General features: G+C 36.8%; 1 protein-coding gene across 1 annotated transcript; it reads left to right on the top strand.

Annotated features, from left to right (window-relative positions):
* Positions 1–2,801: 2,801 nt before the first annotated feature.
* On the top strand, positions 2,802–11,861 carry LOC112292408 (DNA damage-binding protein 1a). The gene is made up of 19 exons (XM_024540845.3): positions 2,802–3,118; positions 3,954–4,002; positions 4,511–4,570; positions 4,876–4,967; positions 5,167–5,218; positions 5,430–5,492; positions 5,854–5,903; positions 6,154–6,229; positions 6,384–6,593; positions 6,947–7,053; positions 7,231–7,339; positions 7,664–7,864; positions 8,169–8,384; positions 8,556–8,666; positions 8,863–9,138; positions 9,500–9,774; positions 9,979–10,333; positions 10,528–10,812; positions 10,990–11,861. The coding sequence occupies exons 1-19, from the start codon at positions 3,015–3,017 to the stop codon at positions 11,569–11,571; spliced, it is 3,273 nt and encodes a 1,090-aa protein (XP_024396613.1). The 5' UTR covers positions 2,802–3,014; the 3' UTR covers positions 11,572–11,861.
* Positions 11,862–13,250: the final 1,389 nt, after the last annotated feature.

The raw sequence follows: 13,250 nt of genomic DNA, 5'->3' as shown, positions 1-13,250 counted from the left end.
TTCCAATCCACATTACAAGCAAGATTTTGAAATTTAGTAGCATATATAGTAGCTGACCATGATTTTTATTATAAGGATAAGATCTTAGTCTTTGCTACTCTTTTTCAATCACTTTCTTCAACTATAGCCATAAATACTTCTAAGAATGAATTCACATCATAAAAGAGTTGTGAATCATTTTCCATTAACAATATGAACCAAAAGAGAGCACTTCCAAATAGAAGTGTGCTTATGAATTCAACTTGAATAAATCCATCACACTACTGGAAGGGATGTAATCTTAGATAGAACTTGACTTATTACAAAAATCCTTGAAATTTTGATCTTGTTCTATCAAACTTATTGGATATACTAATCTGTGTCTCCATTATACTTGTAAAAGTAAAACTTTCTAGATTTGGTTGTGAGGTCAATCTACTTCATTCTTTCAACTACACAACTTTTTATTGTAGATTCTGAACTTCTTCTATATACATAGGATTAATATTTCTGTGGTTGGCATTAGTGATGCATGAAATTTCCACTCTAAGACTGTTGATAAGTTTGTGAAGATCAGCAACAATTGCAAATCTATTTTTACTTCCACCAAGTATAGTATCAATGGTTTTTCCTTCTATTTCAAATAACTTAAGAAATCAAAAAGTCAAATTAGAAAAAAATAATCTACAACATCGAATATTAAATAAATTTTTTCACAAAAAAGGATAATATGTTCTTTTTAAGAAAAAAAATTGGTGTTGGAAAACTAAATAGTTTGTTCAAAGATGGATAATCCACAATCTTCAAATCACATCAATAGAAGAGGAATAATTCACTCAGTTTTGAAACAAGATAAGAATAATAAGTTAGCACTCTTATCAAATTGTCAAGGACATGAACTTCAAAGAATTAAGATATCAAAACACTCTTATGTCACTCAAAAAGACTAGAATATCACTTAAAGATGATAAAATATTAAACTATAATGGCTATGGCCAAAGTCAAAGTTAGATCTATAAAGCTTTTCCACAAGTTATATTAATTTTATCCACTTTTACATACTTCTATACATTCATATTATCTACACAATTGTGAGAATAAATATGAATGTCCACAATAAGAATTCTATATATTAATTAAAAAAATAGTGACTATTTTTTGTTTTTTATAATACTTTAATTAATATTTTAGATTACTTTTTAAAAATAATATTGATAATAATAGTAATAATAATTTTGATTTTAATATATATAAATTAGTTTAAAATTTTAAATTATTTTTTATAATGAAATACCACTACATATCATGTATAAATAAATAGTTATAATTATAATTATATTTTATATTTATATCTTTTATGTATAAGAATTAAATTTTATTTCTTTAATGGTTAGAAAGTCTTGATTGTACTTTTTGATTTGTATGAATATAAGAATTTTATAAATAATTCAAATAAAAAATATTATTTTAAAAAAATAAAAAAAATCATTTCATTAAAATATGATGTCAAATATTTTATTATATATATATATATATATATATATATATATAAATTCTTTGAAGTAGATTATAAATTTAGTAATAATTCTGATAATAGAATAATTTAATTCTAATTTATACATAAGTTTTAGTTTTTATTTTTTAATATAATTCATAAAAATTTCAAAATTAGTTTTATCTTACATATAATGTATATATGTTCTAATTTTCATCTAGATATTACTACTATACTTAATTGGTTCTTATAAAAATATAAATTATATTAAAATCTCTATAAATCTAATATATTTCTTTATTCTAATAAATAAAATGTATTATTTTTGTAATTAATATTCATCTAAGATTTTTTTAAATGCCAAATTATTTATTTTCTAATATTTATATATATTAGATTATATATAATTATTGTGGTAAGAATTTAGATATTTCATTATATGACAAAAAAACAAGCATATTTTTAAGTTCAGAATATAAAAAGAATAATATATATATATATATATATATATATATATATGATCAATCCAAATTACATAAAGTACAAAATTTTCTTTGTTAGATCAATTCAAGTAGATTAAATGGCCATAAAAATTGAAGTAATATTAATTAATACATATTGTTCAATGCACAATTGTTAAATATTTAGACATTAAAATGGTATTTTTACTTTGTTTCATCTATGAAAGACTAAAATATCTACCAAAGTAATTAAAAGTTGCATGGTGAAGTCCAAATAATGTTAATATTAATGAATAGAAAAATCAATTCAATTTTTAAGTTGTCCCAAATTTTAGTATATTAAATTTTCATGAAAGAATTTCACGTAATTGGTCAAATTGTGGCCATGTATTGCTATATAGAATTTACATCCATCAATGTCGACAATATGTCTATGTTCAATACATATGCAAAATTTGGACGGCAATAAAGAAGTGAATGGGTTGTATTATTAACTTCAAAGGGCAGAGCTAACAAACTACTCTCCTCTTTCAACCCTGTTATATTGTTCTGGTCACATTGTTCAAATATGGTTTTCCCACACAATTCATTTGCATCCATCACAACACAACGTCACTACATGCGTTCCCTCACGTTCCCTATCAGTGTTCCTGGGTAATACTCGAGCAGAGTGCCATGCTCACAATCATTCTTAAGAAAGTGATCATTAGAACGAAGTTCCCCGTGGAATGTCATTGAACAAGCCGTAACTTCTCACATACCTGGGTGCTGGACTGGGAGGGTATCAACGGGTTTCGTAATTGCGTTCTCAGATGCTTCTGTTTTTTAAAAAAACTCATTAGGGTTAGACGCTCCTTTTTTTCCGAGAGGTTGTGTTTCCTGCTGTGAAGCTCAGTTGCTCACGAACTTATGTGCATCGATGGCATGCAGTCGCAGGTTTGCTTTGATGTTTCTAAGGTGAGGTGAGTAACGTGACGAGTTGAAGCAGGCAGAGGGAAAGCTTCAGGCTCAGATTTCGGGGAATTTTGTGCAAGGGCTAGAAAGGACGGGTGGTGAAGGATCTTTGGCAAGAGGCAGCTATGAGTGGCTGGAATTATGTAGTTACGGCGCACAAGCCCACCAATGTGACGCATTCGTGCGTCGGTTACTTCACTAATCCGCAGGAGCTCAATCTTATCATCGCGTATCCTTTTTTTCCCCTTTTTCTCACGAGAGTCTTCATCTCTTTGTATTTTGGTGAGTGAAAATTACGATGGTTTATACATAGTTTTGTGGTTATGCTTGTGTGTGTGTGTTTTTTTTTTTTTTTTTTTTTTTTTTTTTAATTTATTTCTACTGAGCTGCACCAATTTCTGTTGTCGGAAGTGTGCCCTCGGCGTAGAATGCTTGTGATACTAGAATTTTTTTGATATTATCGGACGGCATGTTTAGGTCAGTGGTGTGGTTGCGTGTGTTCCGATGATGGACTCAATAATCTGGTTGAGATAGGTTTATTTGTACTGAACTGCGACGAAATTGAGCTCCCTGACGACTTTTACGAATCAGCATCGCGTACTTTGGAAGTATAGGCATTTGAATTTCTTTAGACGTTGAAATCAGCGGCGGTATATGTGCTTCGGGCAGTTTACGCGACTGTTAATTTTTTGTTTATGCGTCTACCATACGAATGTTTGCTAGCACGTACTTGGTTGAGAACGGGAGGACAATAGGCTGCCAATTATGTCGTAGTTTCCTCTTTTGAAAGTGTTGCGTCTATTTCGTGCTTCCCATTTCTGTGGTTTAGGATTGAATTTATTCTCGGGAGTTAGAGGGGGTTTTTAGGAGAGAAGGTGCACATGGAGTGATTATGCTTCGTTCGGGGTGTTAACAATTTATGTTTCTCACAGAGTGGAGAACTATTTCACTACTGTGTATGAAGTTGCCAGTTCTTGTGTTTGTGTTTATCTCAACAGCTCGTGCCATTTACACGGTCTTACTAAAGACTCGTTTGTCAATGAGATTCTTGACTCCTATTTTAGAAAATGCACTCGAATTGAGATTCACCTGTTGACGGCGTCAGGGCTCCAAGTAAGTATTTAATTTGTTCCCCAAACCCTCTAAATTGTATGAAAAACTCATGTAGATTTGAATTATTATGGAAATATGTGTTCCTTGCAGGAACTTGTATAAGTGCTTAAGTATCTCTGCGCTTATTGTTTTGAGACCAATTGTACATTCAACTGTTCGTGTACACTTGTTGATCAAAAGTGCGCGAGAAGACAGTATTCTCTAACAAATGAATGAACAAAGAATTGCTTATCCTTTTTTCCACGGTTTTAGTATGTTCATCGTGTTTGACAAAGCAATATGCAAGTTCATTCTTAATGCTGCGGTTACTTCTAAGGGAACCGGAGCTTACCTTTCCTTGGCATTTGGTAGATTGTGTACTCAAACGTTGCACGACTTGCGACATGGATATTCTTCACGATTGGAGTAACTATGTTGCCGCACACCCTGTGATGCCGGGTTTTAATAAGCATAAATAGCTTTGTTATATGTAGAAAACAGCTGATGTTCATGCTTTCTCGAAATGCAGCCCATGCTCGACGTCCCCATCTATGGTCGAATTGCCACCCTGGAACTTTTTCGGCCTCCTGTAAGTTGTTGAATGGTGTTTCCTGCTTTGAAGCTGAAAATCTACTTTGTAGTTGTGAGTCGTAGTGAGCTGTTTTGGTTTACTAGAAACATTTGCTGAATTTTGCGATTCTAAACCTACGGCTTTCTTGTTTGGTGCAAATCGAATACGCTAGCAAGCCTTTTAGTCTACCAGTTGTGTCTACCAGTTGAGGAAGTATTGGGTGTTGTAGTTGCTAGCATGAAACTTTGTGCTAGCATATGATCTAATCGACAGATGGAACGTAAATATGAACATGAGTTCTTTTTTCTGTGCTTCGGTTACAGGGGGAATCACAGGACGTACTGTTTATATCGTTCGAGAGATATAAATTTTGTGTACTTCAATGGGATGCAGAAACCGGCTTACTCGTTACACGGTAAAAATATGGACCTTCGTGATACTGTTCAATACTTCAGTAGGTCTAGGTATTTGGGTGTTGGATCCTACAAAACATGTCTCAACTTCTCCTCTCATAACTCTTCAATCCCTTCTACTCTTCTTGTGTTGGAAGTTTTCTAGTGGTAGATTAATCACAAGATTGAATCCCAATCAAATGGTATAATGGATTCCTGCAGAGCGATGGGAGATGTTTCTGATCGAATTGGTCGACCTACAGATAATGGACAGGTGCATACTTAAATTTGTTGTTAAGATTACGCGGAGAGGAGGCAGTTTAGTGCTTGTAATCTTAGGGCATGTTGGGAATAGAGGTTTAATATTTCACTAGTTTTTAATGCGTTTCTGCTGTCATGTTGCTTCTGAAGTTCACTAGCAGGGTTTGGGATTTTCCTTGTATGAATGTCAATGATAGTATGATACATTTTGTTTTTTTTTCCAGATTGGCATCGTTGACCCTGACTGCCGCCTAATTGGTCTGCATCTTTATGATGGGCTGTTCAAGGTTCGCCTTTCGTTTCAAATATATTTGCTGTGTTAGTGATGATCTGAATTGTTGATATGGTTGTTGCTTAAGTATTTCTTTTCGAATTGATCTTAATTAGTCATTTATGTCTGAGGGCTTCTCTTGCGTGGATTTTGGCTGCTTCAAATGTTCGGTACTAGGGAATAGCAGGACATATATGAGAGTGGTGAAAGTCCCTCAGCTGCACCCAGTTCTTCAGAGTAGATTTTCTGGAGATATCAGTAGTTGCTGGTGTACACATCAGTCTTAAATTATTCGTCTTCTCTTGTCATTTTCTGACATGTTTGCAATACGTTGAAATTGAATGATCTCCAATGACCAGTTTCTCGTATATTTTTAGGTGATTCCTATTGACAACAAAGGTCAACTGAAAGAAGCCTTCAATATCAGGTATGCAAACATTGTTGGCTTGCTTTGTATGATTTGAAGACGCTCGCTGTATAACAGATTGGGTGTTGTCCTTAAGGCATCATACCCCTCTTTTCCACTATTGGTGCAGTGGGGAAGAATGTGACTTGCAATCGCTGTTTTCTTTCTTCCTTCTTCTTTCTACTTCTGCATCTTTCCATTTCTTTCTTTCTCTTTGTGTTTTTATTTTTTCCTTTTTTTTTTGGTTTCTTAAGAGGTCTACGTCGCGCAGGTTGGAAGAGCTGCAAGTTTTGGACATCAAGTTTCTTTATGGCTGTGCTAAACCTACTATTGCAGTTCTCTATCAGGTTGATCCTTGTCACCTATTTTTTTCAAATTTTGTGGGTCATGCGTTGTACATCTGACAGATCTACATACTGCTTCCTTTTTTAAACATAATTCTTGAAGGGAAAATTTCGACTTTGGTAGCACTGATGGTGGTTTTCTGATGTGACCAATCAGGACAACAAAGACGCCAGACATGTCAAGACGTACGAGGTGCAACTGAAAGAAAAAGATTTTGGAGAGGGTCCGTGGTTGCAAAATAACCTGGACAATGGCGCAGGCTTGTTGATTCCTGTTCCACTTCCGTTGGGCGGTGCCATAATTATTGGGGAACAGACTATTGTTTACTATAATGGTTCTGTTTTTAAAGCCATTCCTATTCGACCGGTATAATACTTCACGTTTATTTTTCTTGAGACGTCTTTCGTCAGTATTCGTTTCTAGACTCAGTTAGGATTTGAGTTTCGTTATAATTTGAGCTGAAACGAGTCTTTGCAAAGCTTGGACATCTTAAATCAGAATCTAGCCCTAGTAAAAGTCGCATGCGTGGTCTTTATTTTGTGGCGGTAAAGTTGTGAGCTGGTTTACCAATATGTGGTAGAGTTCGATGAGAGTTTCAAGTGAACAAGGCTAAGAGTTTTGCTGTCGTTTCTGCTGAGGTCTATGCATTTTGTGAACTATCTCGGGTCTATCTTTGTTGAGATACTCACGGTGGACATGATTGGTGGAGGTATTCACAGTCAATTACAAAGGCTTATGGAAGAGTGGATAGTGATGGGTCGCGATATTTGCTGAGCGATCATAATGGCATGTTATACTTACTTGTTATTTCGCATGATAAGGAAAGGTCAGTGCTTTGCTTTCCCAGCAGCATCATTTTCCTGAGAGCACCTTTCAATCGAGGGTGTTGCACTTATCTTGGTTTAATTCCTTCTTTCGTCTTTTCCTCTTTGTGGATGGGGAGTATGCGCGTAACTACTATGTATGATTGGTAAACATACTATGAGTGGGTGAGGTTTCACAGGGTATCAGCCTTAAATGTGGAGCCTCTTGGGGAGACATCAGCAGCTTCTACTTTGTCCTACCTGGACAATGGTGTAGTTTTTGTTGGTTCCAGCTATGGTGATTCACAGGTCGGTTTCTTTGTTTTTTCTTTTAGCTTCTTTTGGGTTTATTCTTTCTCTTCTCTGCCTTAAATCAGGTTTTAATGTTTTGTTGCATCAAATGAGCTTCGTTCCTCGTTTTAGAATTGTGAGTTATTTATCGTTACAATCATATGGGTAATAGCTCTTCCCATTTGGTATTCCCTTTTTATGGTGATGCAGTTTCTTGGTTCACATATTGTATTTTCTAAATGTGCATACTAGTGTCTTCGGTGTACTCTACAGGCGTACACTAGTTTTCGTCGCAATAACATTCTGATGCCCAAAGGTGATTTTTCTAATCTGATTTTGCAGCTCATCAGATTAAACCACCAGGCAGATGCCAAGAATTCCTATGTCGAGGTTTTGGAGAGCTATGTGAATTTGGGTCCTATTGTAGATCTTTGTGTTGTGGATCTTGAAAGGCAAGGTCAAGGTCAAGTGGTAACCTGTTCAGGTGCTTTTAAAGATGGCTCTTTGCGTATCGTGCGAAACGGTATTGGCATCAATGAGCAGGTTAGCTTTTAGTGCAGTGCGCTCAAAGTTGTCCGAGATAGTTCTATTACTGTTAATGCCATGTAAATACTTCAGATATTACTACCTGCTGTACTGCCCCCCCCCCCCTTTTTTTTTTCTTTTTTTTTCTTGTTTAACATACATTCTAATTTCTGTCTACCAGGCCTTTATCGTTAAGGTCACTTAATCCTCGGTTACTTGTAACTATCTCTCTCTCTCTCTCTCTCTAGCAGATGATGTAATTCGTATTGCATTTTGTGAGTATATTGCACTGACCAAGCCATATATGAGTTGATTCTTGTAGGCTTCTGCAGAGCTTCAAGGCATAAAGGGCATGTGGTCTCTTCGGGCATCATCTAGTGATGTCTATGATACATTCCTTGTTGTGAGCTTCATAAGTGAGACACGTATTTTGGCAATGAACACGGATGATGAACTTGAGGAGACAGAGATCGATGGCTTTGACTCTGAAGCTCAGACCCTTTTTTGTTATAATGCGGTCCACGACCAACTTGTACAGGTACGGACCATGAGTTATTTCCAGGTTTTTCTTTTGCGAAGCCACACGAAACAGGTGTTGTATTAGTTTAATCCTACTTTTGATGTGAGGGCTTTTTTGCAATGACTTCTCGGATTTGATTTATGTAATGTTCCATCATACTGTTTCCTGACTCTCTATCATCTAACGCAGGTCACAGCAGGCTCGTTGCGTCTTGTTGATGCAAAGACTAGAAGACAACTAACAGAGTGGAAAGCCCCGGCACCAATGACTATCAACGTTGCTACGGCGAACGCGTCTCAGGTCTGTTCTGATCTGTGTTACTAGAAGATTTCATGATTTGAAGTTCTATCTGTATGTTATGATGAGCTAAACCACTGACATTCTTATCCTTTTTTCACTTATTGTATAGGTTATGCCATATGTTATGTGTGGTGATCGTCGTTGTTTGGCAGGACTTTTTTTCTTTGCTGATCTTAGCCAGAATATGGATGAACAGGTCTTGCTTGCAACAGGAGGTGGAAATCTTGTATATATTGAAATAGGGCAAGGTACACTGGTGGAGGTGGCACATGTACAGTTGGAGTATGAAATCTCGTGTTTAGATATCAATCCTGTGGGGGATAATCCTGAGCGCAGCAACCTTGTAGCAGTCGGCATGTGGACAGACATCAGTATTCGAATTTTCGCCTTACCATCACTTACCTTGATAACCAAAGAAATGTTGGGTGGAGAAATCATACCCCGTTCTGTCCTCTTCTGCTCTTTTGATGGGGTGAGGCCTTTTAATCTTGTTCACCTGTTTGTGTTTTGAAAAGTATTTGATGCTGAAATTTCTACTGAAATATGGTTCTTATTTCATTGGGATTACTACTCTAGTATGCTGAGAGTGAACCCTGTCCATACAATATGACCCTACTTTGGGGATAGAGTCCTCAAATAAGCCCGAAGAACTTGATCTGTTTACTTATTTCTTCGGTTGTTTAGCTTTGGCAGCTGATCAATTTACCTGTTGCCTGGTTTACTGAAATTGGTTTTCCTGTCTGGTGAAACTATAACTTCCTCAATAACCGATTTGATCATCATTTGGGTTTTTGTATTTTTTATCAGATTCTTATCACGTCGTGTGTATACAGATTGCGTACTTGTTGTGTGCTTTGGGGGATGGACACCTGTTCAACTTCACGCTGAACCCTGCTACGGGAGAATTATCTGATAGAAAGAAGATATCTCTTGGCACACAACCCATAGCATTACGGACTTTTCGATCCAAAAATACCACGCATGTGTTTGCAGCCTCAGATCGTCCGACTGTGATATACAGCAGCAATAAAAAACTTTTGTATAGCAATGTCAATTTGAAGGAAGTCAATCACATGTGCCCCTTTAACTCGGCATCGTTTCCAGACAGGTTCGTTACAGACTTTCTAATAAACGCAGTCATCTTTAAGGGGGTCGGTTCTGGATGTCTGTGCCTGAAGTCTCCATCCTAATGCAGCTTATATTTCAACGTTCGCAATAGAGTACTTCCTGTCATTTTTATGTTATAAATTCTGGTACTGATTATGTTTGAATGGGGACAATCTTTACTGACTCAGTTTGATGTGGTCTCCAGCCTTGCGATCGGGAAGGAAGGAGAGCTCACTATCGGCACTATTGATGAAATTCAGAAGCTACACATTCGCACTGTTCCTCTTGGTGAACACCCTCGCCGTATCGCCCATCAAGAACAATCTCGTACGTTTGCCATATGTTCGGCCAAGTATGCACCAGGGTCCAACGGTGAAGACATGGAAACGCATTATGTCCGGTTAATTGAAGACCAGACGTTTGAGATAATATCGGGGTTCCCTCTCGACCCGTATGAAAACGGATGCTCCATTATTACATGTTCCTTCACTGACGACTCCAATGTATACTATTGTGTGGGCACAGCCTATGCTCTTCCTGAGGAAAGTGAACCTAGCAAGGTCAGTGCCATTTTTACCAGATGCCTTCTACCTTTTCTACTTTGAGAAAGTTACACGGTTGGTTTTCACTTCAGAATGTTCATGATTTTCTTTATTCTTAGTATAGGTCCCCAAATCGTGGCTCCAAACCCGGCTTTGGTTCGCAGTTACAGTTTTCTTCTTTTCATTTGGTAGTAAATGTTTTGTTGAAACAGGGTCGAATTCTTGTTTTCTCGGTGGAGGATGGCAAGATCCAGCTGGTAGCAGAGAAGGAAGTGAAGGGTGCTGTTTACAATTTGAATGCTTTCAATGGGAAATTGCTAGCAGGCATCAACCAGAAGATTGCTTTATACAAGTGGACACTAAGAGATGATGGAACAAGGGAGTTGCAGTACGAGTCCTCTCACCATGGACATATCTTGGCTCTGTATGTTCAATCACGTGGAGATTTTATTGTTGTGGGAGATTTGATGAAATCAATTTCGCTTCTTATTTACAAGGTTAGTACTTCCCAAACTACTGGAATATATCAGCACAAAGTTGTTTCATTTGGTCCTTTTCCTCTAGACTAAGCTCTTTCCCCCATCTACTTTCATCTTTTTTGACGAGTTCAAGGATTATGAAATGAGGAATTGTTTATCGCCTGAAGTGATGATATTCTTTACTGTATCTGACAGCCTGAAGAGGGTGCAATCGAGGAGAGAGCTCGAGACTACAATGCTAATTGGATGACAGCCGTTGAGATTTTGGATGACGACACATACCTGGGAGCAGAAAATAGTTTCAATCTTTTCACAGTAAGGAAAAACAATGATGCAGCTACAGATGAAGAAAGAGGTCGATTGGAAGTTGTCGGTGAGTACCATCTTGGCGAGTTTGTTAACAGATTTCGCCATGGGTCGCTTGTAATGCGACTTCCTGACAGCGAAGCTAGCCAAATCCCAACTGTCATCTTTGGAACCGTGAATGGAGTTATAGGAGTCATTGCTTCCCTACCACAAGACCAGTTCTTATTCCTGCAGAAGCTACAACAGGCTTTGGTGAAGGTGATTAAAGGTGTTGGTGGTTTAAGCCATGAGCAATGGCGATCTTTCAGCAATGAGCGGAAAACTGTGGACGCTCGGAACTTCTTAGATGGTGACTTAATAGAGTCTTTCTTGGACCTGAGTAGAAACAAGATGGAAGAAATTGCCACTTCGCTCGAGGTTTCTGTTGAAGAACTTCACAAAGCAGTAGAGGAGCTCACTAGGTTACATTAAATTACGTAGTCCTACCATCCGACTCCAGGCCTATCTGTAAGCGAAGGTCGACGCAGAAATTTGTTGTCATGACGTTACTGTGGAGTCATTCCTGTTATGCAGTCAATCTTTAGTTCTCCATGGGTGCTGTTCCCGTATGTGTAGTATGTAATGAAAACTGTGAAGATTCAAATCCTTACCAAATGCTACAGGTACCAAAAGTGGGTTGAAGTAGGTGATTTAATACCATGCTTGTCTGTCTTAACATATTTTAAACCATGACAGACAATACATCCCAGTATTATTATTTCTACCGAGGTCTTTTCTGTGGAATGTATATTTTTGGTCTTGAAATGTGTTTTAGTTGAGCAGAGTACCCTCATGTAGCCTTTTAATTGTATTGGTCATGAATTACTCGGGTGCTGTTTTTGTCTGTTGGTATCAAGAAAAGTACACTACTGCCTGGTTGATCTGTGTGGTTAATCGTGTTCTGCGTGTTGAAATCGATGCCTGACTCCTCAAAAGGTGTGAAACGTTGGTATTCCCCTATTCTGGAGTCTTTTCTTGCAAAATTTCTAGATTTCCTCAGAGTGTAATATTGTAGAATACTGTAGTTTTCTATTGTAGTTCTTCCCACCTGGGGTTCAATCTTGGGTTGGGGTTTGTTAACCAGATCTAGTCAACAACGGAGGAGATGGTTCCACTTCCCTTTGTGTGTTGTGAGAAGTGCCTGCTACTACCACCAGATGCTCTGTCAAGTTCACTGTAGGAATGTGCAATGTTCTTAGACAATAATCCACGTCATTCACAAATTAACACATTTTTTCCTCTGTTATTTCAGGAGCCAACCTTTCTAATCTTAGCAAACTCATTATTACTTAATTCAATCCCAAAATTAGAAATTTATACAGTAAGATGTGATCTTTGGTAGTAAACCACCAAATAACAATAAAAATACTTGCCTCAAATAAAAATTAAAAATATCTTAAAAAACATATATAAAATAGAAATTGGTTCTCTGTGTAATTATCAAAGCTTTTGTCTGGAGTTAGAACATGTGTCAACAACATGGCAGTTTGTATTTAAATATGCTATTTACACATGCTCTAATTCCAAATATTAAAGTGGAAGATAATAGAAATCGTCCTCCATTGACATGGTGTTTTTCTTTTAAAGTTTCATTCATTCATAGATATTGGGCAGTTTTAATATTTATGCAGTTTTAATATTATGTTGTTTTTATTTTGATATGCATGTTTGTACTTGTCTACACAAATTGGGATCTTAGGACTAATGATCACAAATTTCAAAGAATAAGAGAAGAGGAGGAAAAGAAGAGGAGAAGCCAAGGGGTGGGAGGAAGGAGAAGAATGGCAAAGTTCCATTCTTCACTGATAAACTTTCGTCTTAAAATTGTTGCCATTGGAAATCAAACCTAGTGCCTTGGGGTTCAAATGTGTCTCCCTAATCCAACGCCCCCACTTCCAAATTCTCCAAGTAGTGATGGATCCTACAAATGTAGTAATATTTATAAAACAATTGTATGCTACCTAGCTTGCTACCCTCAAGCAACAAGCAAGTAGCAAGCCATGCAAAATCACAAAGGATAATTGTGGATAAAATTGTGCAATGTAGGATTCATTCACATTACTAGTCTAAGAAATGTTTACCAAAACATTAAAATAATCTATACTTAATCA

This window comes from Physcomitrium patens, chromosome 15 (assembly GCF_059467195.1).
Source record: "Physcomitrium patens ecotype Gransden chromosome 15, ASM5946719v1, whole genome shotgun sequence".
In the NCBI taxonomy this organism is placed as follows: domain Eukaryota; kingdom Viridiplantae; phylum Streptophyta; class Bryopsida; order Funariales; family Funariaceae; genus Physcomitrium; species Physcomitrium patens.
Note: the sequence above shows the minus strand (reverse complement) of the source record. Positions and strands in the feature narration are given on the sequence as shown.

Bases quoted from the DNA above. Each gene is read 5' to 3' on its own strand.
- LOC112292408 (XM_024540845.3), top strand. From the start codon at position 3,015: ATGAGTGGCTGGAATTATGTAGTTACGGCGCACAAGCCCACCAATGTG. The intron at 7,865-8,168 runs GTTAGCTTTTAG...TGATTCTTGTAG, and splicing joins GTATTGGCATCAATGAGCAG to GCTTCTGCAGAGCTTCAAGG. The intron at 8,667-8,862 runs GTCTGTTCTGAT...ATGGATGAACAG, and splicing joins CTACGGCGAACGCGTCTCAG to GTCTTGCTTGCAACAGGAGG.